The sequence below is a fragment of the Bos mutus genome, chromosome 23, assembly GCF_027580195.1.
Source record: "Bos mutus isolate GX-2022 chromosome 23, NWIPB_WYAK_1.1, whole genome shotgun sequence".
Classification (NCBI taxonomy): Eukaryota; Metazoa; Chordata; class Mammalia; order Artiodactyla; family Bovidae; genus Bos; species Bos mutus.
In genome coordinates this window covers 33,901,112-33,928,343 of record NC_091639.1, presented here as the reverse complement: position 1 = coordinate 33,928,343, position 27,232 = coordinate 33,901,112, and the positions used below count along the sequence as shown (strand labels likewise).

The 27,232-nt window shown below is 50.1% G+C and overlaps 1 protein-coding gene across 1 annotated transcript in view; it reads right to left on the bottom strand.

Moving 5' to 3' along the window:
- Window positions 1-27,232, bottom strand: part of TRERF1 (transcriptional regulating factor 1) — a 209,505-nt gene that overhangs the window by 26,683 nt on the left and 155,590 nt on the right. The window contains 10 exon segments of the mRNA XM_070360746.1: window positions 2,543-2,618; window positions 4,145-4,248; window positions 4,382-4,521; window positions 5,766-5,832; window positions 6,853-7,240; window positions 10,602-10,907; window positions 11,973-12,123; window positions 13,012-13,058; window positions 14,421-15,740; window positions 15,742-16,089. Coding sequence (XP_070216847.1) covers window positions 2,543-2,618; window positions 4,145-4,248; window positions 4,382-4,521; window positions 5,766-5,832; window positions 6,853-7,240; window positions 10,602-10,907; window positions 11,973-12,123; window positions 13,012-13,058; window positions 14,421-15,740; window positions 15,742-15,831 — 2,689 coding nt within the window. The 5' untranslated portion in view covers window positions 15,832-16,089.

The following is a 27,232-nucleotide window of genomic DNA, read 5'->3' as shown; positions in this document are numbered from 1 at the left end:
GAGTCCCAGGGCCAGCTCTGACGCCCCTCCACTCTGCACCCATCTGCAGGAATGACCAGCTCAGCGAAAAACCAAGGATGCTGAAGTCCTCTAATCACAGCCAGGCATCCTCGCCCCCTCGACATCCCCATGCTTAAGCCTTCTCCACCCAATCCAGCCGCTGACTGGGAGCCACTGCAAACAACAGCTGCCCACACATGGGTGGAGGGTGCGGAGAGAAAGCTGGACCAGGCGCTTTGGTGTCAGTTTGAGAGCCCTGAAGGCCACAGCAACAGCGCCACCGTCTGAGGATTCTAACAGAGCTCCTCCAGGTTTGCCGAGCAGCCCACCCACACCAGCGTCTCTTCTGGGCTCCAGAACTGGCCGTTCTTCCCTTTTCTTTCTGAACTGCTTGGGGTGGGATGGGGTGGAAGGGCAGTCAGGAGTAAAGTCAGAGAAGTGATTTTCAAGGGCCCCTGTCTCCCCCAAATTTAGTCTCCCCCCGAACCCAGTCTTTCCACCTTCCTTCCAGGGCACAAGCCAGGGAGGTCTGACCTCTCTCTAGACAACTGGGAGTCTGGAGTTCAGCCCTTCCAGTTGTGTCCGACTCTCTGCGACCCCATGGACTGTATAGCCTCCAGGCAAGAATACTGGAGTGGGTTGCCATTTCCTCCTCCAGGGGATCTTCCCAATCCAGGGACTGAACTCGCGTCTCCTGTGTCTCCTGCTTGGCAGGCAGATTCTTTACCACTGAGTCACCTGGGAATCAAAGTTTTTAGTCCTATTTCAATGTTTTTTTCTTGTTTAGGGTGGGGGTAGCTTCCAGCCCACAGTTTTCCCATCTTTTTCACGTCGTGACACACATTAAAGAAAAAAAAATCACAATTGTTGCTTGGCATGCGGGAAAGAACCAGAGGGGATTTAGGTTCCAGAAGAGGTTGCTCATTGCTGGAGCTGACCCACCCCGAGACGCTGGCCACCCCAGTCACCCTGGGGGCGGAGGGCAGCCGCGGCAGATGGTTGGGAAGTCTCACCCACTGAGCAAAGAAGCTTGACACAGGCTCCAGGAGGCTGGACGGCCTGTCAGGGTTTAATGGGTAGCAGATGACGCTGGGAATTAAGAGAGGATTGAATTGTTTCCACAGCAGATTAGGGAGAACTCCCACATCTTCTAGCCACACTCAGGGAAGACACCGAGCAGGAAATGATGGAGACAATATTAAGAAACTGGCTCCTTGAGGCAGACAGTGGAGGTGGGGACAGGGAGCCGTCTAAGAGCACCGTGGTACCTGCAGAACAGCCCTCCCCTGAGGCCACATTTGGCCACCTGGACCAAGGCCTGGAAAAGGCACCACTGGGTCCCGAAGGCCACTGAGGTAGTCAGCACCTACTGTGCAGGGTCCCCCCAGGCACCAGAGACACCTTCAAACGAATACCACCAAGGGGCACTGGAGGATCCAGCCCTCTCGGAAAGAGAGAACCTGGGCAGGCTTGTGGAGACGCCAGAACAGATAGGGCTACCGCTTAACAGAATACAGACGCTGACTCCGACTTCACTTGTCACCACAGGCTCCCCAACCTGTTTCCTTGTCTTTTCACCATTCTCACCACATTCAACTCTCTAAGGTGTGTGCTCCTTCCCTCTTATTGGTGATGCCATCATTAATCCACCGGCTTCTAAGACAGTGTACATGCGTGTGTATGTGTGTATCTATGCGTACAAGTACACATAAGTGTATATGTTCGTGTGTGTGTGCTCAGTAGTGTTCCGCTCTTTGCAACCCCATGGACGGTAGTCCACCAGGCTCCTCTGTCCATGGAATTCTCCAGGAAAGAACACTGGAGGGGACTGCCATTTCCTACTCCAGGGGATCTTCCCGACCCAGGGATCGAACTCGAGTCTCTCATGCCTGCATTGGCAGGTGGATTCTTTACCACTAGCGCCACCTGGGAAGCTCCATGTGTATACGTATAGGTACAGGTATACATACGTGTCTTTCTCCTGCCATTCGTGTGACCTGTTGTTTAATAACTGCCTCCTCCTCAGACTCCAAACTGCATAAGGCAAGACTGTGTCAAAATCCGTCACTGTCACTTCCTCATCTTAAATTGTTCAATAAATGAATAATAATGGCTACTAGAATGTGCCAGGCAAGAGGCTCCATATGCTCTCTAGTCTTCACAAAATGCCATAAGGGACGGACTATGAGCCCCACTTTACAGGTGAGGAAACCAAAGCCGCAGAGGGCCACGGGGAGCAGGCAAGACTGGATTCCAAAGCCGAGGGGCCACTGCGAGTTGTTGCCTCTGTGCTACCCTCTGGGGCTCTCTCCCCTGCCACACGAGGGGCCCCTGGCCGCTGCTGCCCAGCTCTTAGCACACCCAGGAAGGGAGGAGACAGACAAATGCCCAACAGCGACCAGTCGGTGGACACAGCTGCCCCACTGGCCACGCCCCAGAGGCCCAGGGAAAACAAGCGGCACTGAGGAAAGAACAGGTGCTCTAGTAAAGGGGACACGAGCGACATGCAAACAGTGAGCCCCGGCAGGGCCCTGGCACCTACCGGCATAGTGGTAATTTGCTAAAGGATGACATTTTAACCTGACTGGTTTCCGCAACAGCAGCATTTCCAGAGCAGCCTGCAGACCCACGGGAGAGAAAAGGCGAGAGTCATTCATGGGGCTGTGCATCCTCGGAAGACCAACTATCCCACAAGGAAGATGAGCCAGCATGGCAGGGCCCAAGGTGGGGGTGCTGGAAGGGAAAAAAGGGGAGACTCCCCTATTTGGGGTCCTTCTTCCAGTCAGCACCCAACAGGACTCGTCATTCTAATACCTCCCTTGCCCATGCCTGCAGCTAGCTAGTCATGTCACAGAAACACAGGTGGCAGCCCAAATGCCACGCCTTCCTTGGTGAGGGCCCTGGTGTCAGAGATACGGGGGGGCCTCCTATGAATGGAGGCTGAGTCTCTGGGGAAGGGTTCTGAGGAAATGAGTGGGTGACTTGGAACTGTTTTTGCAGAAAAAAAAAATTACATGTTTCACTATAACTGAACACAAACAGCTGTATTAGTAATAACTGTACTGCACATTGTCCTTCCAGGGAGCCTCACTAAATAACCTATTCAAATCTGCCTCCTTCAGCCTTGTTGGGGTTCTTTAAAAATGGCACAAGTGGAGTTGAGTAGTGGATGGTTTAGGGGGCAGAGCAAGGTCTGGAATCTTGCTACTCCAAGTGCAGTCCATGGGCCAGCAGCCCCAGCATCCTCTGGGAGCAGGTTACAAATGTAGCACCTTGGACCCCAACCTCCTGAACTGCTGTATTTTAACAAGCCTCTCCAGGGGATTCATGTGCGTGGTAGAAGTTTGAGAAGCACAGCTCTGCAGCACTGATCTTAAAAGGTCAAGGGGAGTTTTCCAGTGTTCTAGAGAATCTCTGAAGGGTATCAATAATCTTGTGAGAAGGTAGTACTGGGACATTTGTTTGCTTATGCATTTTCATAAACTTACAAAGCAGGAGGCTAGCTCTGGTATAAGGATCATGTATTTACTGAAGGGAAAGCTGAGGCTAGTGACGTAGTGCTCCAGCCAGGGGTCCTGGTTGAGCAGGTAAATGATCAGCTCTGATTCTGGGAGAAGAGTCCCAACATCCTGGCCTGGGTCTGGCAGAAAACTGTGTCAAAAGTGGAAGAATGACACCAGATGGTGTGCAGCAAACATCTCTCTTTGATTAGGGCAGCAAACGGTTCTATGGACATCAAACTCTGATTTCCATGGTAGGGAAGAATGAAGAGCAGAGAATGACAGGCTTTTTTAGGCCAAGTCTTGTTTTAGGAAGGCCTTCTACCTCCACCATTGCAGACCTGTTTCCTGATGTGAATTACAAGACTGCTGAAAAGAAATTCTAGTTTCCCAAGACAGATGTTCAAATCATCATCACTGAGGAACAGATGTGTACACAAAAGTCCAACTGGAGGTTTTCTTGCAGGCTTTCAAATTCTGACCTATTCACTGAGATAAGGAATATGGGAGGGCACACTGACTGGTCATCATCTTATGAGTTGGTTACACGGGACGTGAGACAACACAGGAACTTGGGGAAATGCTTTTCAGAATTTCCACATGAAGAGTATGAACTGGGAAGCCTCCTTTTCATGGTTCCTTACCATCACATCACCTTTGGCCTCGAAGAGAGAGTGCAAAGCAAATTCAGAATTGGTCCCTCCACCTGGCAACGCACTTGAACAGCATAAATTCAGGAGATTCTCCACTGTTGGGAACAAAGACAGGGCACTGCATCAGACAGAGCTCAGTGTCACCAGAAAGACACACTGATCCTAGAGCCAGAGGCCCTTGGGAGAAATCCAGCCCTTCCTACCCAGTTCTTCCCAGGCTGTCAATACCTCTTTGCTGGAGGTCGTGGTTTTCCAGCTCTGGCCAGGGCTTCCATACTAGTGTGGCCCTGTGTGTGTCCTGGGCCAGGGCAGAGACATCCTGGAGTTCTGGGATCTCCGCTTGGAATCGCAAGCCAATGTTGATGCGTCTTTAAATCACAAGAAGAAAAACAACAGTGTGGTCTTCAATTTGAGACCAAAGGTAAATGTCAGGGACTTGAAAATGAAGGAAACCAGCTCCTTCTGCAAGAAGAATGCAGGGGCATTTCCTTGCACTGTGATCTGAAGATTCCAGGCATGACTTTTTCACTGGGATAAAGAACAGCTTGAAGATTGGGGAGAGATGCCACGGGAAGCAAGGGAGAAGGCTGGCTGGGGATTCTTAGCTCCCTAGAGCTGGGGAGGGGCTTCCCTTGTGGCTCAGCAAGTAAAGAATCCACCTGCAATGCAGGAGACCTGGGTTCGATCCCTGGGTTGGGAAGATCCCCTGGAGAAGGGAAAGGCTACGCTCTCCAGTATTCTGGCCTGGAGAATTCCATGGACTATACAGTCTACGGGGTCGCAAAGAGCTGGACACCACTGAGCGACTTTCACAGCTGGGACAGGGAGGGTGCTAATGCCAAGGGACAGCTGCCCAGAAAGTGGCCAAAGGTACCACTTGACCCAGTGAAACAAATACAAAGTCCTTATTTTATTTTTGTCCTTTCAGGCCACTTTCACATAAATGATCCCATCAGAACCTCACAAAGGCCTGTGAGGTAAGCAAAGCAATGAGAAGTATTCCTACTTAATAGATGAGTTAACTAAACTCTACAAAGGTTAACTTTATCAAGATCAAATAACAAAATGGTGCTGGAACCAGGTTTCTTGATTCCTGACTCAATCTCCTTACCACTCTACCATCTGGCCTCTTTTGCGTTTACCCAGGAACAGGAAAAAAAAAATTTTTTTTCTCTTCAAATATATCCCCCAACTCAAGTATTCAACAAGCCCATTTGGCGGCCCAGCCAAGAATCTTAGGGAGGGGGTAAAGGAGCAGGGTGGTGGGTGGAGCCTCCTAGGGAGCTAGGTACCCTGAGAGAGATGTCACTGGGGACGTGAAGGCCTGTGGCCCCCAACCAAACTGGCTCATGGAGCTGGAGATGGGGACACTAAGGTTCTCCAAATACGAGGCTCCACATTCTTAATGCCTTTAGTCTGTAGAAAAGGCCTTGAAATACTGGAAATCATAGGGTAACCATCATACTTGAGAAATACCACGATCCTACACTTTCTACAACTTCTTGCCCAGTGGCCACTCGGCCCCCAGAAGTACTAGCTATACTTCTTAAAGCTCCTCCTCCCTTTTCTAGGTTGAGGCTTCTGTTCTAAAGAATAATTGGCTCTTCCTTACGGTTCGACATCAACGGTCTGCTCTCCAGGCCCCGGGGTGACCGTCAGGTTGCTGCCATCGATGCTGTCTGAAGCACAAAAACCAGAGGTCACTGGTCAGCAGAGAAGGTACTAAAGAAACTAAACTAAACAAGCAGTTACCTGAACAGTCATGGTAGGGACCCTCTCCTACCCAAACCACGCAAGAGTTACCCCCGCAGTCCCTGAGGAGCTGGAGTGTGGAGCAACTTGGCTTAGGGTTTCCCCATTTCTTAACACCTGGCTTCCCTGGTGGCTCTTAGGGTAAAGAATCTGCCTGCAATGCAGGGGGCCTGGGTTCGATCCCTGGGTTGGAAGATCCCCTGGAGAAGGGAATGGATACCCACTCCAGTATTCTTGCCTGGACAATCTCATGGACCGAAGAGCCAGGCAGACCACAGTCCATGAGGTCACAGCAGAGCCAGACACAACTGAAGCAACTCAGCCGTACACACACGCACTTCTCAGAGTAAGGAGGGCCAGCTATCTCTCTGGTCTACTACTCTTTTTTTCATTTTTTTTTTTGGCCTGCACTGTGCAGCTTTCAGGATCCCAGTTCCCGGCCAGGAGTCACACTTGGGCCCTTGGCAAGTGAAAGCCCGGGGAGTCCCAACCAATGGACCGCCAGGGAATTCCCCTGTTAAGCTTTCTTGTTCTATGACATTCCTCTTGCTCTAGAAAGAGATCCTGCTATAGGCCTTGATCTTTACACCGCGTGCTAAAATGTGGAGGTGTGGTCTTGCCGCTAATCCTATTTGTACGTGTACTTAGTACATTTACTTTGGGTGTTTGAACACGATTCTCCACGGCGCACTTCGACTGTTTTTTTTTCCTCCCTCATCCCAGAGAAACCCTAATGAGCTTTATGCGTTGGTCTCCGCGACTAGACTGTGATTCCCTTGAGGGTAAGTATTCTAAGAATTCCTAGCACGCAGCACACGGTCCGAGCCACCTCAAAGGTCTGTGGGCCACCTCAAAGGTCTGTGAGGTGAATGAGACAAGGGCAGAACGCGAGCCTTAGGGCAGCACCCACAGCCGGGGTGGCGGCGGCGGGGTTGGGGGCGACTCACTGGAGCGGCAGAGCAGCACGCGCGGCGTGGGCGTCAGGGGCGTGAGGGGCAGCTGCGGGTGGGCGCCGGGGCCGTGGCCGGCGATGAGCACGTTGCTGAAGAGCCCCGAGCCCTGGCGCACCGGGCTGAGCATGGGCGGGGGCGTGTAGGGGGGCAGCTCGTGGGCGGGGTCCAGGAGCAGGTGGTCGCCCAGCACCCGTGGGGAGCGCAGCTGGCTCTGGTACAGGGTGGCGCCCGAGTGCGAGGCGGCGAGGTTGGGCGTGTAGGAGGGCGGTGGCGGGATGAAGAGCGGCTCCGGCCGGTGCCGGAACTTCTTCTTCTCTGCTGGCGCGCTCCTGAGGGCTTCCTCGGCTTTGGCCGCGCCTGGCTGGTGCTTCTTGGGAATTTCCTACGACGGAAGAACGATCCGATTCAGATACGGGGGCTTTTCCCTCAGGCCCTTGCCACAGGTTGAGGGGAGGGGGAAATCCGCGTTCTAACGGGAACACGCCCCCCCCCCCGGTCTGACCCCAGCATCCCCTGCCTTGAGAAACGGTCACAGCCATCTCCGACAAGGCGAGATCTGGTGGCCTGGTTAAGGGAGCCGACTTTGGTTTGGGAGGAAATCCCTCATGTCTGGAGACGGATTGGGGGGATGGGGCGGGTAGGAACAGTGGGTGGGCAAGAAAGAATAAATTCACATTCTTTACTGCTTATCACCGCATTCCCATCTGCTGAGTGGACTCCAGCTGAGTGGGCCCTTTAATTCCCCCCGGGCTCCCCAGGGACGGGACTTCGGGGACAGATAACACATGTTCTAAGAAGGGGACAGAATCGTCTATTCAGGGAAGCTGGCAGAGGCTGTGGGGCAGGAAGACCGGGGGCGCGGGGGCGGGGGGGCGGTGGTCAGGCCTCAGCCAAAGCTCCCAGGGCCAGTGACCCACACACTGGGCTCCCCCTTGGAGGTAACTGTCAGGGTGGAGGAGGGCCAGCTGGGATCTCTGAGGCCCCCCTCTCATGTGCTCTCCTAGAAGTAGATCCGCTGACCCTTCCCCCTCACCGCCCTTCACTCCTGCTCCCAGCACTGGTGACTCTCCTCTGTGGCAAACCCTTCTCCTAGGTTGGTTTCCTGTCAGCGGGGTTAGTTTATTTTATTCCAGCAGGACCAAGCATCTTCTGGAAGGAAGATTTGCCACATGGAAACAGATATACTAGTAAGTAAACATATGCATGGAAGGAGATAAAGCAGGGCATGCCAAAGCCAAACATAAACAGATTTGGTGTGTGCCAGCATCAGCTCAGAAAACCCAGAGCTGGGTGAGGCTGGAGAGACAGTGATGCTGTTGGGGGGGGCACGGTGGCGGGGTGCAGAGGGGATACCTGCAGGGAAATTCCGGGCAGTCTGTGGTCCCCTCCCAGGCCCTGCAGGCCAGCCTGTCACAGCTGTGGTCCCTGGCAATCCTGGTATCCACCTTGGTGCCTTAGTAGGAGGCAGCAGGGGGTGATGGGAAGGGTTGGCCATGGTCATGTGACCTGCCCCAGTCACCCCTCAGCTCTGGGCTTCTCTCCCTCTAACCCCGCTGAAGGCAGTTCTGCTGCCTTCAGCACTTCAGGCTGCCCCTCCTTGTCTCCCCCTCAGTTTCTGGGGTGCCATCCCAGCCCCTAGCAGGGGAGTTTAGGGAAGCAGAGAGGTGGGGAAAGAAGGGGCAGAGGGACTCACCAGGGGGCTCTCCTTAGGCCACAGAGCCCCAACCTGCTTTCTTTCCCCACCAGAGGGCTCCTCACTGCCTGATGCTGAGATGGAGTGGAATGGGGAAAGGATGCCTGTGCCCCCCAACTAGGGGAGCAATCCTGATGCTTTACACCTAGTTCCTGGGTGACTGATGAGGTCAACTGAGGACTCTGCATGTCTTCAACACTGCACCGGAATCCAGACCTCTGACCACAGACAGGGCCAGAGGTCCCTTTGGGGCTCTCTCTCCTTGAGCCTCTGGTTCAATGACAACAGCTCTGAACTGGAACTTTCCAATCCTCCAGGCAAGGCTCTGAGACTGTGGGCCAGGGAAGGCCCCCAGAAGGTCAGACCTGGATATCACCTGGGAGGAAGTATATACAGAATTCCAGCCAAGCAGGGCCAAGCGCTGATAGGTTTTAAAAGCTCCTCAGAAAGGTGACAGCCACTGAGGAAGCCCACTCCCTTTCCCCTGAGGTCACAGGAGAAACCATGGTTCTGAGAAGCGAAGGGTCTCAGCTGTCTGTACCCCAACTGACTAGGAGCACAGTAGAGATTAAAACCCAGGGCTCCTCCCTGAACATTTTCATCTCTTAATATATTAAGTGTCATGACCTTGCTCACATGTACTCAGTCCTACTTTATGCTTCCACTTCGGCTTATCTCCTCACAGTATCTTTCTCACTCTTGCCACAAAACCGAGTTCATCTCTGCCTTCAAAACTCTGTCTGGAACTCTCCTCATGATGGTCTTCTAACACCAAACGTCCCTTGCCTTGTCTTAGTCCCTAACGACCTTAGCTCTTGGGGTATATTCCCCACCAGCCCCATGCAGGGCAATGCTGCCTTGGTGTCTCTGTCTTGAATTGAGGCAGACCTGCTGCCTGGGGCTCTGATCCCTGTGTCACTAGGAACCTGACTTTCTCCAGCTTCAGGCTGAAAGTTTCGAAAGGGTAGAAACAGTATCTCTCCCACCAAATCAGGCACTTCCTGGGCAAAGAGGGGGCCTGGCGGTGTGGTTTCATCTCTCTCCCTGTTGCTGGCCCCCAGGACCTGCCAGCTGATGGGAATCCTCACCTCCAGAGGTTCTCCATCTGTCTTTTTCCTCTTCTGAGCCTTGATATTATGTAGAGAACCAAAAAGGCTCTTTCTGGACTTTTCTAGTTCTCTTAATTATTCTCCCTATCCTTCTCCTGGCCCAGCCCCTCCTTTATGCCTCCTGGAATCCCAGTGGCCACTTATTCTGTGAGAATAGGTATGACCCAGCACAGCACTTTGTGGGGAGGGGACAGGTCTGATGTAATGAACCATAGGGGTTCCAGACTCCACGGCGGTTGGGGGCAAGGGTGGGGAGGGAAGGAAGGGGAGAAGGAAGGAGACAGAGAGATCTCTGTCCCAGAGCCAGGCTAAGCTGCTTGGGTGAAGCACTTGGAAGCTGAGAAAGAGAAGGACAGTAAGAAACACGAATCTCTTTGCTTTCTTGAGATTGGGGGTGGGTGTCTCAGTGGAATTACTTTGGGAACCTCAATGAATCAGGTCCTCTGAGAGTATTTATTTATGCAGAGGTGATATTGAAAATATTAAGCATCTACTAAGGCTGACCATCAGCATGGATGCCTGGAGGACCTACTGTGCCAGGGGTTTACATCTCTGGTGGATGGATCTGGGGAGGTCTGGAGATCCTGGGGGAGAGACCAGGGAGGGCCCTGGGCAGTAGCTCTTTGTGATCCGAACAGTACTTCCATATTTTAATCACTGTGATCATCAGCTGAGTTATCACCTCTGTTTTTAATCCAGGAACATCTTCGGTTCTCTCAGAATCTAATCTGGAACGTGAGCCTGGTAGAGTACTAGGCATTTACTGGGTAGCAGGTAGATTGGAAGCAGATAGGAATTCCCAGGGTAGCCACAGGGGCTCAGCCCCAAGGAGCCATGCCACGTCTGAGCTCTGGCTGGTGGCCCGGGCAGATCTGTCCCCATCTCCAAGAAAGCAAAGGGATGTCCCCACCTCAGGCAGGTGGGGTGGAGCTGCAACTCACAGCAGGCGGGTTGGGGGCAGCCCCTTGGGGCGAGTGTGGGGGAGAGAGGGTCATCCTCACGAGCACGGGCATCTCGTCGTCCGACATCGAGCTGGCTGGCTTGTCTCTGGCCGAGGGGGCGGCAGCGACGCTGTTGGCGAAGCCCTGAGAGCTGGGCTTGGGCGGGAGAAGCTTGACAGGGACAGACACGGGCATGACCATAGGCGTGAGGCTTTCCGCCTCGGGAGGGAGCTGAGGTGGCGGCGGCGGAGGTGGCAGTGGCGGCTGGGGCTGAGGCGGAGGCGCCGGGGCCTTCTCTCCTTCCTCCTACACAGACAATAAAGGCTTTGATCCTGGGCTCAGAGCAGCTCCCACAGTGGGGCATGCAACTTCGCTCTCCCTGCAACGTTCCTGGACATCACGCGTGGGTGACAGAGAACCACCTCAGGGCGGCTTCCTTCCCGCCACCCTGAGTCTCTCGGCTCCAGTGATGCCCATGAGCAGTGAACAAGGCACTCTATTTTCTACATTAAAAAAATCCTGACCACTTGTATATTCAAACAGACAGTGAACAAAAATTTTTGTGTGGTTGTCATTGCTTTTAACGAAAAGGATCTGGACTTAGAATCAGGCAAAAAAAAAAAAAGAAGGAAAAACCCCACATAAGCTCTCATGTAGGACCTTTTAATTCTTTGGGCTGCAGTTGACTCATCTGTCAAAGACAAAGATCTTTTAACTGGCATCGTCAAGAGACGGAGTGACCTGGATCACATCAAAGTTTTTGGTGAACAGCAAGTTAATCTCATAGACTTAAATTAAGATGCAAAATATTCAAAGAATCAAGAAAATTCTTTTGAGTTTTAACCTAACTCTAAAACTGCGTGGATAGTTCACCACAAGCATATCCTGCCTGGATAATCCCGAGGGCATTTAAAGGTCTCTAGACTCTAAATGCTAGAGTCTAACACTGGTGCCCCAGTGAATAGAAAATAATGGCTGGGAGCCTGGTGGTCACACTAGCTCTCCCTGGCCACTGACTACTGATCTGGAAGGCCTAAGGGACCCTGGTCTTGAGTGCTTCATGCAACAGAAGTTAAAAACAATATTGCATCTCCATGTTTTCTTTGCTGTCTTCTCCAGGACGCAGAGAGGCTAGGATCCCCTAAAAGGATTTCTACCACCTCAGTTCTGGATTTTTGTTCATGGTGCCAGTGGAAGTGGGGACTGTGTGACCTGGCTGGCTCCCAGCATCAAAGCTTGAGCACTTCTGTTAGGGAAAGACTACGCCTCTCCAGGTCCCCCAGGTGGGGCTCATATTACTCCATCTGATGGCAGCAAAGCAAAGCAAGCAGCACATGGCCTGGAAAGGATAGGGGGTGGATTCCTGCTCACCTGTTTGAGGCTGGGGGAGGCCCTCATCCCCCCATGGGACCGCATGTGGCCATTCAGGGCGGGCAGGCTCTTGAACTCCTTCAGGCAGATGGAGCATGTCAGCTTGTTCTTGGCATCAAACTGCTCCCCAAACATTCCTTTGGGTTGGCCACTGCTCAAGGGTAGGGCCAAGTGGAGAGGACACGCACATCAACGAAGGGAAACAATGACTCATCACAAGGCCACATACCCCACAATGAACCCGTTTCATTCACCCAGAGCTCCCACGGCCATGGCCCCTCACCAATTCCCTTCAGAGAACTGAGCCCAATTTGCAGATGGAAAACGGAGGCTCAAAAGTAAGAAAGGGTATGCTTAAGATCATGCAAAAGATGAACCAAACATCCTTCTTCATTCCAGGCCTTCACGTGCTGTCTTTTTTCCCCACCTCTGGCTTACTACCCTTCTAGAAGCAGGGTGCTTGGGTCCTCCTCTTCTAGAAGCCTTCCCTTAGAGATATGAGTCTCAGTCCACTGATTAAGTCTTCAGATTACACGTCTTAAGTTTGTCAGGTTCTGGCTAAGTCTTTAATGATTTACAAGACCCACGAGGGGAGAAAGCAAGACTGTACTATTTCACTCAAAGCTTAGTTCTATGTCTGGCACAGAGTAGGTACTCAACAAACACTCACCAAATGGATAAGAGGGCAGAGCATGGGCTTTGGAGTCTATGCCAGCACCCCCGCTTTCTTGATGTGCAAACTTAAGCTCTCTGAGACTCAGCTTTCTCATTTGTAAAATCATAATGATAATAACAGTTAACAGTGGTTGAGTGCTTACTACATGCTAGGCACATGGTAATCACACCTACCCTCACTGAGTTACTTTTATTAGACATGATATGGAGTAATGGTAAGTGGCTCAACCACAATAGCTGCTATTATTGTCCTTATAAATTTTTTTGAGGAACTGACTTTGAATTTGGAAATGAATCATGAGACAATCCAGGAAAACCTCCCAGTCCCCCTGCACGCCAACAAGCCTCCACGCATCCATCCTACCTTGACTCAGGAGACCCTGGCTGGGCTCGGCCATCAGGTAGGTGCATCTAATTTTGAGCAATGCAGGACACCAGAAGAAAGAAAAAAAAAACATGTTTCTGACAGGAGGGGTCCTTGAGCAGTGGGAACACCAGGGCCTGCCCTTCTAGGATTCTTCCCTCTCTCTGCCTCATGGTGACCGGGCTCATAGCTACTCATACCCTTGCCCTTCCGCACCTGAAACTTCCAGTCTTCTTTCCCTTGATGCTCCTGGGCTTGGGGCCACACCCCTGAGGATGCCCCGCCAGCCACAAGCCCACTGGGACTCAGTCCCTCGCCTCCTTTCCTGTCCTTCCCGTCCACCCCTCTGTGCATGGACAGACTCCATTCCCAAGAGAGACACAGAATGGAGAGCTGGATGATACAGCCTCACACAAGGAGACCTCCTGCTGGAATTCTTTTTAGCCTGGGCCATGTCATCTTATTCTTGTATTCACAAAGGCTCTCAGTTACTACTGGCCTGAGTCCTAAACAAAACAGGGTCAAAGGGAGTTCATCTCTGGCCTTCAGCCTTCATCGGAGCCCTCTCTTCATCTACCCTGGTCTTATTCAAGGTACCCTCCTCCCTTGAATCTGTTGTCACTTGAGTGTAGCACTTGGAACACGCCAAAACACGAACGGTGCCCAGCACACAGTAGGCAATTTTATGATCAAATATATTTGGGAAACAATTAAGAGTTAATACCTGTCACCCGCAGGCTGACTCTGATCTGCAGACATAGTCTGCTTGGCTGGACTGTTTTTAAAAACCCTGACTATGGATATCATTAGTTGGCGCATTGGCCCTCCAGTCCACACAATCCATACCAGGCCATTCTGCTTATTGACTTTACCTGCCTGGATCCTGTGGGCAGCTAAGGTTTTTCGCCTCTGCAACTACATGAGGTATCCCCTCATATTGATTTCTCCCAAGAACCCACTCCCCTCCCCCGAGCAATGTCCACTAAACATTCTATGGAACTCCTATTCTAAGCAATAGACTTTGAGAAATGCTGTCACAATATGGTCTCCCTCCCCAGAAGGGAACAATTTCATAGGAAGTCCCCTAAGGATTCACATCTAAGGGGACAAGACCACTCCCACTGTGTGGTCCCTGGGCACCTGATGAGGCCTTGACCATGACATGCATCATTTGGGACCTGATATATATTTTGGCCACCTCTTTAGTGAGATTATAAGATCTACGGGCAAAAGACTGAGTCACAGTTGATTTCGTATTCCACAGTGTCTGATTAACGTTTGTGGAATAAAGAAAAGAACGGAAGTATCAGAGGGGTTTGGAGGACAGGACTAGGCACTGCACTGGACTCAGCTCTGGTTGGCACGCGCGCACCCTGAGATCCCTGGATTAACGTCCACTCTGAGGATACCTGGGGCCACACGGCACTGGGAGACAGCTGCTGGTGCTGAGACCCCATGTTGTTGAGGTGGATGCTGCCAGGGGACAGGAGCGGCCGGTGCGGGAGGGCACTGCTGGCCCGGTTCAGGTCGGAGCTGGCTGCGTCTCCCATTCCTGTATCTGGAGGTCCCAGGTCCCCGTGAGAGCTCAGCATGGCCTGGGCCTGCCTGTCGCCTGGATAAGTCTTGGGCTGACCATCCTCAGGCTGCTGGTGCTGAGGCAGGTGGCTCTGCTGGTACACGGGGTGGCCATAGGGCTGCTGGGGCTCCTGGTAGTAGTACTGGGGCATGGAGCCCAGCTGAATCAGCTGGACTGCGTGCGCCTGCTCTGGGGTGTATTGATGGGGGTCCCTATGATAAGAAGAGGGCTGTAGATGCATCTGGGGCTGCTGCGGCTCTGGCAAAGGCTGTATCATGGGTGGGGACTGGTAATACTGAGGTATCTGCATTGAACCCTGCCGTGGCTGCGGCTGCGGCTGGGGCTGTGGCGGGCGAATCTGCTGTTGTGGCAGCGGCTGCATTTCTTGCATGGACACCCGCTGTTGCCCGGCGTGTGTCTGTTGCTGCGGCGGGTAATACTGATGCGGCTGCAGCTGCTGCATGTGCTGAGATAGCATCTGGGGGGCCTGCAGCGACTGTCCGCCCTGCACCGGCATTTGGGCCAGCGGCTGCTGGTAGTCGTAATACAGGTGCCCTTGGCTCGGGTGCTGCCCGACCTGGAGAGCCGGTTTGGACAGCCCACCAGTGAAACCAGGGTGAGGCTGCTGGGACGCCTGCTGGTAGCGGGACGGGAGAGCCGCTGCTGGGGCCTCCATGGGCTTCTGGGACAGCAACTGGCGGAGGGCGCTGTCGGGCGCTCCATCCATTACTGCTGACTGGGTGTGCAGCACCTGGGCCATATTGTTGACCTGAATTCGCAGGTTTTGGTTGGCAAACACCTGGGTGAAAGAGTCTAGCTTGTGCAGGACACCGCTGGTGAGCTTCTGGGTCCGGATCTCGCTGGCCTGCGAGTAGGTGTACTGGTAGCCATCGGTGGGCTCCGCCTGGGCCGGCGCCCCCCACATCATGTTTGAATTGGTCAGGTTTCCACGTAGCTGGACATGGTTTCCAGGCCCTGCGTGGCCTCCCCACCCTCCCTGCCTCGAGGTATCCACTTGGCCAAGGTTTTTGGAGCCAACAGCCAAGCCTAGACCATCCCGAGTGTCTTGAGGGAAGTGGGGGGAGATGGGTGATGCCTGAGGGGCATCCATTCCAGCCCCGGGCACTGTATTCCCATAGCTGTGGTTCAGCCCGACCGTGGACGCCAAGTGGTGGCTGTTGGTAGAAAAGGTTCTCACCACCGTGGGCCACATGATTGGTCTTGTATAGCTGCTGGTCTCCCATGGTGCCTGCCCTGGTTGTGAATGTCCAGCCACAAAACCATACAAAAAGGTCAATGACACAAACCCGAAAGGACTGAAACCCTGAGAAGCAGAGAGAAAGCGTCCACACTACTCCACGGCTGACATGTCCGTGACCGTGGCTGCAGCCAGGTGTTCCTGTTGGCCTCTACCATGCATGTGCAGAGCGAGGGGTTTTACATCCTCACCCGGGCTAAGGGACGGACCAAATGCCACCGTGGTGAAGAAATGCTGCTCACACCTGCAAGACAAGTTGCAAAGGACAGGAAAGACTTACTTGGCTGTTTTGCAATGAGCAACTGTATCTACCACGACTCATTAGAGAAATAAACACACAACGGGAGCCTGGATTAGAAATAGCCAGTTTCATACACGCCACACCTTTACACTGATTCCGCAGATCTTGACCCTCACGTGAGATGTGAACTCTCTTACTTTCAAGCCATTGCTCAACGGCTCATTAGTTCATCGATTCGTTAATTCATTGTTTTGCTCACTGATTAATTCATCCGTTCTTCTGGGACCCTGCTATTGAAAGCCCAGCACTACTGTAGGGCCTAAAAGGATATGAAGAAGTTTAAGACACTCATAAATCAATTCATCTGGTCAACAAATACTTATTAGACACAGACATTTACTAAGTGGAAGACGCAATGCTTAAAGGAATGATTAAGACATGGGCCAGATCTCGAGGAGCTTACAGTGGAAAAAGAAGTTGGTCACATGAATAACTACAGTACAAGGAGGAAAGAGATGCATGTATAGAAAGGGAAAAATAACAGATATGGAACTCATAGGCTGAAGGGTATATTTCTAGCAGAAGAACAGTTTCAAAGAAGAGCAGTGCATGTCAGTACACAGCTACCTGATCCTTTGGAATCCCTGCTCAAAGAAACATCTGGGCACAGTGCTGATCACCTGGCCAGAGTCTATGATGTGCCTGGACTCAATAAATCAATAAATAAGTAGATAAACAAATAGGCTGAGCCAATCAAGTTCCCTCTCTTAGAAACATGAACTAGGGGTTTCCCTGGTGGTCCAGTGGTTAAGAATCTGCCTGCCAGTGCAGGGGACATGAGTTCGATCCCTGATCCAGGAAGATCCCACATGCCACAGAGCAACTGGGCCCCTGCGCCACAACTACTGAGCCCACACTCAGAACGCTGAAAGTGAGACACTCTAATAAATACGTAGTAAATCTTATTTGCAAGCTAGGTGGTTTCCAATTCTTGTTTTTCATTAGGAAGGCCCAGGAGAATTAAAATACAATTGTCAGTGATAGATCGCTATGTGATTTTTGGCACATAACTCAGAAGCAGATCAAGAACACACCACTTTAATAAAACTCGTATTTTTTATCTATTAGTTTATATGAATGAGAGTTTTCAGTATTTACATCTATATAAATGAAAAATGGAAATATAATAGATGCTGGTCTGTGTCTCATATCTCATGCAACAAATAGTATTCTTCCATGGACAGATAAGCAAAAACAATAAACAAGAAACAACCCAGCACCAGCAAGAGCCTACCTCTGGATCTGGGTGACGATTGCATGGGTGGCGGGGTGCTTACTCTGTGATAACCCGAGTTGCACACTCGGACTTCATCACATATGTATATGTTGTGCCTCAATTAAAAAATGACTTAGCCAAAGCATGGAAGCAAGCTAAATGTTCATCAACAGGTGAATGGATAAAGAAGACATACACACACCCACACACACACACACACAAACACAAATATAAAGGAATACTACCCATCCATAGAAAAGAACAAACTAATGCCATTTGCAGCAACATGGATGCAATCTAGATTGTCATACTGAGTGAAGTAAGTCAGAAGGAGAAAAGCAAATATATCACGTAAAAGTGGAATCTAAAATATAGCACAAACGAACCTAACTACAAAAAAGAAACAGACTCACAGACACAGAGCTCAGACTTGTGGTTGCCAAGGGAGGAGGGTGGGAGAGGGATGAACTGGGAGTTTGGGGCTGGCAGATGTAAACTATTACATTGAGAATGGATAAACAACGAGGTCCTACTGTTTAGCACAGGGAACTATATCCAGTCTCCTGGGATAAACCATGACGGAAGAGAATATTTTTAAAAGAATGTGTAAAACTGAGCCACTGTGCTGTACAGCAGAGATTGGCACAACATTGTAAATTAATTATACTTCAAACAAAAAAAAAACCCCAACACCGCAAATAAAAAAGTGTATTTACTTGAAAAACAATTAAAAATTACTTTAAAAAGTCTCCAGCATCACCATCTAAGGTATATTTTCAATATAATTTTAGTTTTTATGTGTATTATTTATCCAAATTAGAATATACTTTATGCTATCTTGATCAACTGCACACTTTTAATAATCATTATAATGATAACTCAAACAGGAAGAAAATTTTAGAACTTAGAACTTTATGATTTCAGGAAATTTTAAAAGTTTTAACTTCATATAAAATTGTTAAAATTAGGACAGAGAAACAACTGATAGAGTTTTAGGGACAAAAACATATTACATTAGCATAAAATTCCACGGGGGAAGTGAAACAAATAAAATTTCAGGAGAAAAAGGAACACTGACTATTAATGAAGAACATGTTCATGCATTTTTAAAATGGATGATGTGGGTATCAAATTCCATGGTGTTTAGATTCCACTGGATAAATTTAAAACAGTGATGTCATAGTTTTACTTATAAATATCAATGTTTACAGTGTACTGGAAATTGCATCTTCTGCAGACATATGATAAAAAATGTAGATGTAAACTTAAAAATGTGTGAGGGGGTAAATGGTTTTACAATATCCTTTTATGGAGGATTTTAAGCAGGAAGTTTTTGAAGACCCTCCCTCCAGCTGGGAGCAAATCTAAGTTGGTCTCTGTCCCTTTCTGAATAAGAGATGGAGATGGACAAATTCAGGGTGAGGCATTTGGTTTGGTGGAATGAAGGGTGGAACAAGGAAAGCAGTGGGGTGGGACAAAGGCTGGGTAAACATGGCTGGAGCAGACCCTGAAGATGAAGTCTTGAGGACTCCCAGGGACCACCCCCAAGAGGGTCTGACCTCCTGATCAGCCTCCTGCTCCACACCCCCATTTCCAAGTTCAAAGCAAACTCAACATCTTCTCCCCACAAATGGATGCTCCTCCAAAGCCCTTGGGACTTCCCTGATGGTCCAGTGGTTAAGACTCCACGCACCCAGCGAAGGGGGCTCAGGTTTGATCTCTGGTCAGGGAACTAGATCCCACATCTGAAAAAAAAAGATCCTGCAGGCCGCAACTAAGACCCCTGAGTGTTTGTGTGCTAAGTCGCTTCCGTCGTGTTTGACTCTGTGTGATCCTCTGGATTCTAGCCTGCCAGGCTCCTCTGTCCATGGGATTTTCCAAGCAAGAACACTGGAGTGGCTTGCCGTGCCCTCTTCCAGGGCATCTTCCCGACCCAGGGATGGAACTTGTGTTTCTTATGTCTCCAGCATTAGCAGGTGGGTTCTTTACCGCTAGTGCCACCTGTGAAGCCTAACTAAGACCCAGCACAGCCTAAATAAATATTTTAAGATAACAAACCAAAACAAAGTCTCACCCTTGACTCTTGCTTCCCCCTTAACCAACCACCACGACCCATCAGTTTACCACCTAGTATTTTCTGAACTTGATCCATCGTCCTCTGGTTCCACTACCAGCACCCTAGTCCAGGGCACTGTGGTTATCTTCCGCGCCACCCCCAGAGCATTCTGATTGGTGGTCTCCCTGCTTCCATTCATGTCCATTCTCCACACAGCAGCAGCAGATCTTTCCGAAACGTACTGTGGTAACATCATCCCACTGTTTAAAACCTTTCCATGGCATCTTTAGTACCGTTTAAAATTACAGTTTAAAATAAAAATCATAACAGGGCTGACAGGGTTCCCCATGGTTTGTTCCCAGCCTCAGGATATAACCCTTTCCTCCTTGTTCTCCCCACCAACTCCCTGTCCACATTCCCAGTCACTCTGGTCTCCCAGACTGACCAGGTTCCATGAATCTGCCAAGCTGTCTCTTACAACAGGGCCTTTGCACATACTGCCCCTCCCCAGTTTGGAGAGCTTTCCCCTTCCCTTCTCCACCTCTTTATCCAACCAAGTCCTGGGCACCCTTCGGTTCTCAGCCCAAACTATACTTTCTTAGAAAGTCTATCCTAACCTCAACTCCCAAGGCTACATCAGGGTCATTTCTTTTATGTTCTCATAAAACCATATCCCTCTCCTTCAGACCACTCTTCTCAGCCTGTAACTGTATTTCCACCAGTGTAATTATTTGATTCACGGATCTTTTCTTACCAGGGCAGGGACCATGTCGTTTTTTTTGCCTATTATGACCAACCTAGATAGCATATTAAAAAGCAGAGACATTACTGTGCCAACAAAGGTCCATCTAGTCAAGGCTATGGTTTTTCTAGTGGTCATGTATGGATGTGAGAGTTGGATTGTGAAGAAAGCTGAGCGCTGAAGAATTGATGCTTTTGAACTGTGGTGTTGGAGAAGACTCTTGAGAGTCCCTTGGACTGCAAGGAGATCCAACCAGTCCATTCCGAAGGAGATCAGCCCTGGGATTTCTTTGGAAGGACTGATGCTGAAGCTGAAACTTCAATACTTTGGCCACCTCATGCAAAGAGCTGACTCATGGAAAAGACCCTGATGCTGGGAGGGATTGAGGGCAGGAGGAGAAAGGGACGACAGAGGATGAGATGGCTGGATGGCATCACCGAATTGATGGACATGAGTTTGGGTAAACTCCGGGAGTTGGTGATGGACAGAGAAGCCTGGCGTGCTGTGATTCATGGGGTTGCAAAGAGTCGGACACGACTGAGCGACTGAACTGAACTGAACTGATGATTCTATTCCCCAAATCTACCATAATTCACAGTATATGGTAGGCCCTCTGATAAGAATTTCTTGACAGAGGGGTAATATTATTGAATGAATGAATCAATAAATGGAAAAAAAATTAAGAGAACAATGATCAAGTGTCCTGGTGAACTGATATACAGAAAAAGATATTCAGTGTAGGCTGAGCGAATATTAAATCCTCATAAAGAACAATTATATTTTACCTGGTCCTGATGGACAAACAGGGTTTACAGAGCTGAGAGGACCAGCAGGGGTATTCCACCTGTGGGAACGTGCACAAAGGCAGAGAATCAGGTGCAGGGGTCCGTGCTGAGGCTCCATGTCCTTGTGAGGAACTCACTGATGATCAGGCTAAATTTGTATGGTCAGGGATAAATTGTGGGGGTCTTAAAATGATGTTCAGGGACATCCCTGGTGGTCCCTGGGACTCCAAGCTCCCAATGCAGGGGGCCCAGGTTTGATCCCTGGTTGGGGAACTGGATCCCACATGCCACAACTAAAGATTTTGCATGCACAATTAAGGATCCTGCGTGCTGCAACTGGGACCCAGCACAGCCAAATAAATGAAAAGAAAAAAAAAATTATGTCCAGCAGTGTTATCCTGTGGGCATTAGCCTTGGTGATATCAGAATGGCCTGCCTGGCTTAAACCTCACCACGTAACGTTCCTTGAAAGCCTTGCACCACGGCACCTCCCCCAGGAAGAATTACTTGCTGAAACTCACCAGACTCTAACCATGATCTGACTCTGTGTCTCTCCATTAAACACCGTGGGTGGAAGGGAAGCCAGATCATTTTATGTCTGTTGACCTGTCTGCTCTGTTGTGTTCCCAGACTGCTGCGCAAGAGGGATTACTTGGTGTTCTGAGCTACTGTATCCGTTATTTGTGGATAATTTCAGAACTGGGAACGTAGTTTATTTATAAAGAACCCTAGAAAGCAGAAAACACTAGAAAGTCAGAGGCCAGGCTCCCAAAGTGTTTTTTCCCAGGCCAGCAGCATCAGCATCACTTGGGAACTTGTAAATGCTGATTCTTTTTCTTTTCCTTTAAATTTATTTTTTATTGACATATAGTTGAATTACAATGTTGCACTAATTACTACTATACATCAAAGTGACTCAGTTATACATTCTTTTTTCATATCCTTTTTCATTTTGGTTTATCACAGGGATTATAGATTATAGTTCCTACTCTGCTTTACAGTAGGACCTTGCCATTTCTCCATTGTATATACACCAGTTTGTGTAAATGCTGATTCTTGAGCCTCACCCAGACCCACTGAATGTCAGGGGTGGGGTGGGGTGGGACCCAGCAGTCTGTGCTTTTTTTAAAAAAACATTTCTTTTTTGCTGTGTCGTGCAGCATGCAGGATCCCAGACCAGGAATCAAACCTGAGCCCCACCACCCCCGACATTGGGAGCACAGATTACCAGCCACTGGGCTGCCAGGGAAGTCCTGGCAGTCCGTGTTTTAATGAGCCCTCCTGTTCGGTCTGATGCCCTCTCAAGTTGAAGGCTGTCTGTAATTTCCAGACCTAGAAGAGCACCTGACTCAACAGTAGTAGGCAATCAAGAATCATATACTCTGTGTAATGGCTCTAGGTCCATCCACCTCAGTTCAACTGATTCACATTTGTTCCTTCCTATGGCTTAGTAATATTCCACCATATATATGTACCAAAACTTCTTCATCCATTCACCTGTTGATCGACATCTAGGTTGCTTCCTTGTCCTGGCTATTGGTGGGAGGTAAGCTCTAGAGGGAGGGGATATATTTATATATGTGTGTATGTGTGTATATACACACATATATACAGCTATGACTGATTCACATTTTTGTACAGCAGAAACCAACACAACATTGTAAAGCAATTGTTTATTGCTCAGTCACGTCCTACTCTTCTGCAACCCCATGGGCTGTGGAACGCCAGGCTCCTCTGTCCACGGGATTTTCCAGGCAAGAATACTGGAGTGGGTTACCATTTCCTTATCCTCCAGTTAAAAAATTAATTGAAAAAAGTGAATACAGATATCATAAAATGGGAAAAAAAAGAATCATATACTGAATGGAAAAGAGGAAAAATGACTTCCCTGGGGAGATGTATTGAGGTAACGGCAAAACCATATGCTACTTATTTGATTAAGTTTATATATTTTTGAATAGATACTAAATTCACATGGTTCAAAATTCAAAAGGTATGAAAAACATACAAAAGGTATAAGAGCATACAAAAGAGTGAAAATAATCTCAAATAAATGCTTGACAATGAAATGAAAAGTTAGAGCAAATTTTTTATAAAGGGTACTTCAGCCAGCCAGCACCCCTCCAGACAATCACTCAGGTTTGTATATTCTAGAGACACTTTATGCTCATACAAGAATGCTTGTACATAGCCCCACCCCTACCCCATTTATACAGGCAGCAGCACACAGGGCCCACAGTTTAGCATCTGGTCAAATGTTTCTAAATAAAACATTTAAAACCTGGAAACTGTTCTTCTTGGTGGATTAGTCAATCCCACAGGACTGTTATAATACTAACTCAAGATTCAGGTCTTTATTATTTTGCTAATAAGGTCACTGCTTTTCTCATTATGTATTACACTTCCTATTGGGTAACTGGCACCGGGAACTTTTTCATTTATAAATGAATTAACAGAACAACTGCTTTCACATTTCTTTGGTCAAGTCCTTCCTTAGAACAAGACTCCTGGATTTTGGATTCAGCTCAACAAAAATGCTGCCTGCTCAGAACCTGAGATGCTCACTCTGATTCCTCTGAAGCATTAGAGTCAAATGACCTGCTTTGGTGTTATGCCCCCATCGGCTGCCCAGTCCTTCTAAGGCAGGGGCAGCATCCTCTCCATTTGGGTTCCCAGAGACACTCATTGAGCTGCAATGCCAAGTCAGACAAATGAGGCCTAAAGCACTTCCCCCCCAGATTCCTATGCCTCTGACATGGACCGAGGGCCAGAATTTACTATTTTCCCAGGGTGCTAGAGTGCCAGAGTCATGGAATGCTGTACATAGTAAGAAGGCTCTACGGAGATGTTTTAGCACAGGGCTTTTCTGTACAGGGCCAGAGAGTAAATATTTTCAGCTTTGTGGGCCATACAATGTCTGTCACAGCTCTGCGGTTGCAGTGTGAAAGCAGCCATAAACCATATATAAATGTGTGGTTGTGTTCTAACACAATTTTATTTATGGACACTGAATTTTATATAATTTTCACATGTCAAGAAATAGTGTTCTTTTTTGGATTTTTCTTCAACGTGAAAAACCCTTCTGGGCCCACAGGCCGTTCAAGAACAGGCTGGGGCTGGATTTGGTCCCAGTCACGGCATGCTGACCTCTGTTCTAGTGCATCAAAGTCCCTCTCCCCTCCCCTCAAGCCCCCCGGGGGTACAGGAGACAGGACGCAGTCTGCAAAGAAGGATGGAAGGGACCATCCTTGGAATCAGAGAGAGAGAGGAAGTTGATTTTGGCCAACGGTTCGGCAAGACTTGTTTGCTTACAATTCAGGGTAACACCATGCTCCCGCCAGACCACCACCGCTTGTTTGAGGAAGAAAAACCAAAAAGATTTTCCTTTTTCTGACACCAGGCTATCCTTCAGGGACTATACACACAATTCCCCTAGTGACTTGGCTTCGGTCTTAGGCAAGACTTCCTCTCAGGTCTGTCAAAGGAGCTTAACTTGGATGCTCCTGGAATTCTGTTCCCCGAAGGAAGCAGAAGCCAAGGGCAGTTCTCCAAGACATGGACTCGTGGCTCACGGTCTCCTTTCTAGCAACACTGTCGTTCTAAATGCTTTCTGATTAGTCTTCTAAATAAAGCCAGTGGGTGTTCTATAATCCAGTAACCCAATTACCGCCGACCAGTTCTGCCAGTGCGGGCGATTAGAGCTGAGTCTTCCTCCACGCAGAGCGCCTGGCCCGTCCTCGCTCCCTCCAGCCCCCACTGCTCCCTACCCCCAGTCTCACGCTGACTCTCAGCCCTGGGCGGGTTCACAAGCCTTCCTTTGGACACCAAGAGACATTTATTTCTACATCTTTCAGTCTCACCCCGTAACATCAATTGCTTCCTCCCAAGCCCCAGGAACCAGGAAGAAGCCTGACTCACAGCCTGGAGAGTTTGGACTTCACTTCCTGGGGCCGACTCTCCACCAGGGCACGGAGATGGGAGCTATTTCACTTTCTGGGATGCAGTTCTCACTGTCTGTGCCCTCTCTGGGCCAACGGGAGTTCTACCAGAGAATTAATTAACATTGTCGTCCCCAGCCCTCGTGACTGCCACATGCCGCTTCCTTCCCACCCTAACTGGTATGAAGCAGTGTGGATGCTGAGGACACAGGGAGAAAAGGGGAGGGCCTCAGGAGTCTAGGGGGGCTTCCTGGAGGAGGCAGACATGGTCTGAGGGGGCCCTGTTGATCCATTCCTGGATACAGTTTTTCAAATCACCTCTCCTTGACAAATGGTTGGGACTAGGTGGGGAGATTAGGAATAAGAACTAGTGGGACTCCCCTTTGTGGTTCAGTGGCTAAAACTCTGCACTCCCAATGCAAGGGGCCGGGGTTCAATTCCTGGTCAGGGAACTAGATCCTGCATGTTACAACTAAGACCTGGCACGGCTAAGTAAACAAATAAATATTTTTAAAAAGGAATAAGGACTAGCCGGAAGTTGATGAGAGATGTGCAGAGAGAAGGCAGGATGGGGAGACACCAGAACCATTCACACGTGAGTCCCTGGGCGACCTGAACACCGACTACTTCCTCATCACACGTCTCTCCTAAGGAGCTGCTGCTGGGAGAATTTTAGGAGTCACATGACCATATTTTAAAGACCTACTTTGCGCCAGGAGAGATGACTAGGTCATGACCACTGGCCTCCCAGCCCGGAGACTGGCATCTGGGCCTGGCCTTATCCTCCGTATTCCTTCCTGCAAACTCACACGGAGGACCTACTGTGCCAGCACCCTGCTAGGAGAGACAAAAGCCTGCAAACCTGTCTTGAGGCCCACAGCCTTGGGGTGGGGGCGGGTGCCAGGCTTCCTAAAGAGCCAAAAAATTTCACAAGGAGGAGGTGGAGGGGGCAGAGGAAAGCCTGGCGGGGGCTAGGGTCACTCTAGCCAGCACTCAGGAGGTGCTGTGGGCCAGTCCCCTGCTGCTGGGGACTCAGGGAGGGTCTCGGCAGGGTGACCAGATGGAGGGGTCTGGGCCAGGGTTGCAGGGAGGAGCCTCCACTCCTGCCTCCAAAGACCTGAGGCTCAGGGCTGTGAATCAGCACTGGGGGGTGCAGCCAGGGAAGAGCCCTGTTCCCACAGCTGTCCCGGGCAGGGCAGGGCAGGGCTGGGAGACTGGGAGGCTTCCCTCTGACGCAGCCTGAGGGAGCACGGAGTGAAAATGGAGGGAAGGAGAGGTGGCTGGCAGGTAGATGTAGATTCACTGGCCCCACTCCCAGCGACAAGAAACCTAAGAAAACACAAGTCAAGCACCTGAGGACTCTGCTCCTCACTCAAGCTCCACACCCAGCACCCTGGGCCGAGCTGCTGGGAGGGACTCCAGCTGTTCAGGCACCACAGACTGGCTTCCTCTGCAGGGGAAGGGAGGGGCGCGGCCAGCACTGGCCCCTGGGACTGCACCAGCCCGCATCCCCAATGTCGCCCAGGATTCCAGGTAGGCTGCATGGTTAGGGGCTCAATTCACAAATGGAGCGGCTGGCTTGGCTTTGGTCTGTGATGTTGAAGATGTTCGATTGTGCAAAAAACAAATGCCCCTTGACACCCAAGGCCTGGAGAAGGAGCTGGTGTATCAGGGAAACCACCTCCCTTCTTTTTGGTAAACAGCCCACAGTTCATTGGGTAACAAAGCCTGGGATGCTCCCTTGTGTGGAAATAAGTGCATGAAGGTTCTCGTGCTCTCTTGATTCTTCTCTCTGTGTTTCAGGCTTCTCTGGTGGCTCAGACGGTAAAGAATCCGCCTAGAATACAGGAGACCTGGGTTCGATCCCTGGATTAGGAAAACCCTCTGGAGAAGGGAATGGCAACCCACTGCAGTATTCTTGCCTGGAGAATCCCATAGACAGAGGAGTCTGGCGGGCTACAGTCCATGGGGTTGCAAAGAGTAGAACATGACTGAGCGACTAATATGTACACTCGGCCCTTCTGTCTGCATTTCGGACGGGAGGTACCCCGGGTTATGACGTCAGTGCCACACTGGGCCATCCTGTCAACACAGGGCCCCAGCCTGGGGCAATGCCACGGCCCTTCTGACCCAGAGTTCTAAGACTTTGGGGGGAATTCTGGGAATCAGGAAACAAGCCAGAAGGACCTCTGGTGTCTGGGGCTGGAGGCTTTCCCAGCGGCACTTCCTGAGTCGGTCCCTCCTCCTGGCCCCTGTGAACCGGGTTCTGGCAGATCATCCTCAGTCCGCCCCCACCTTCCCAGCGGGGGTGAACTTGTCGAGGGCAGCTGGAGGCCCCTTCTTGCTTGT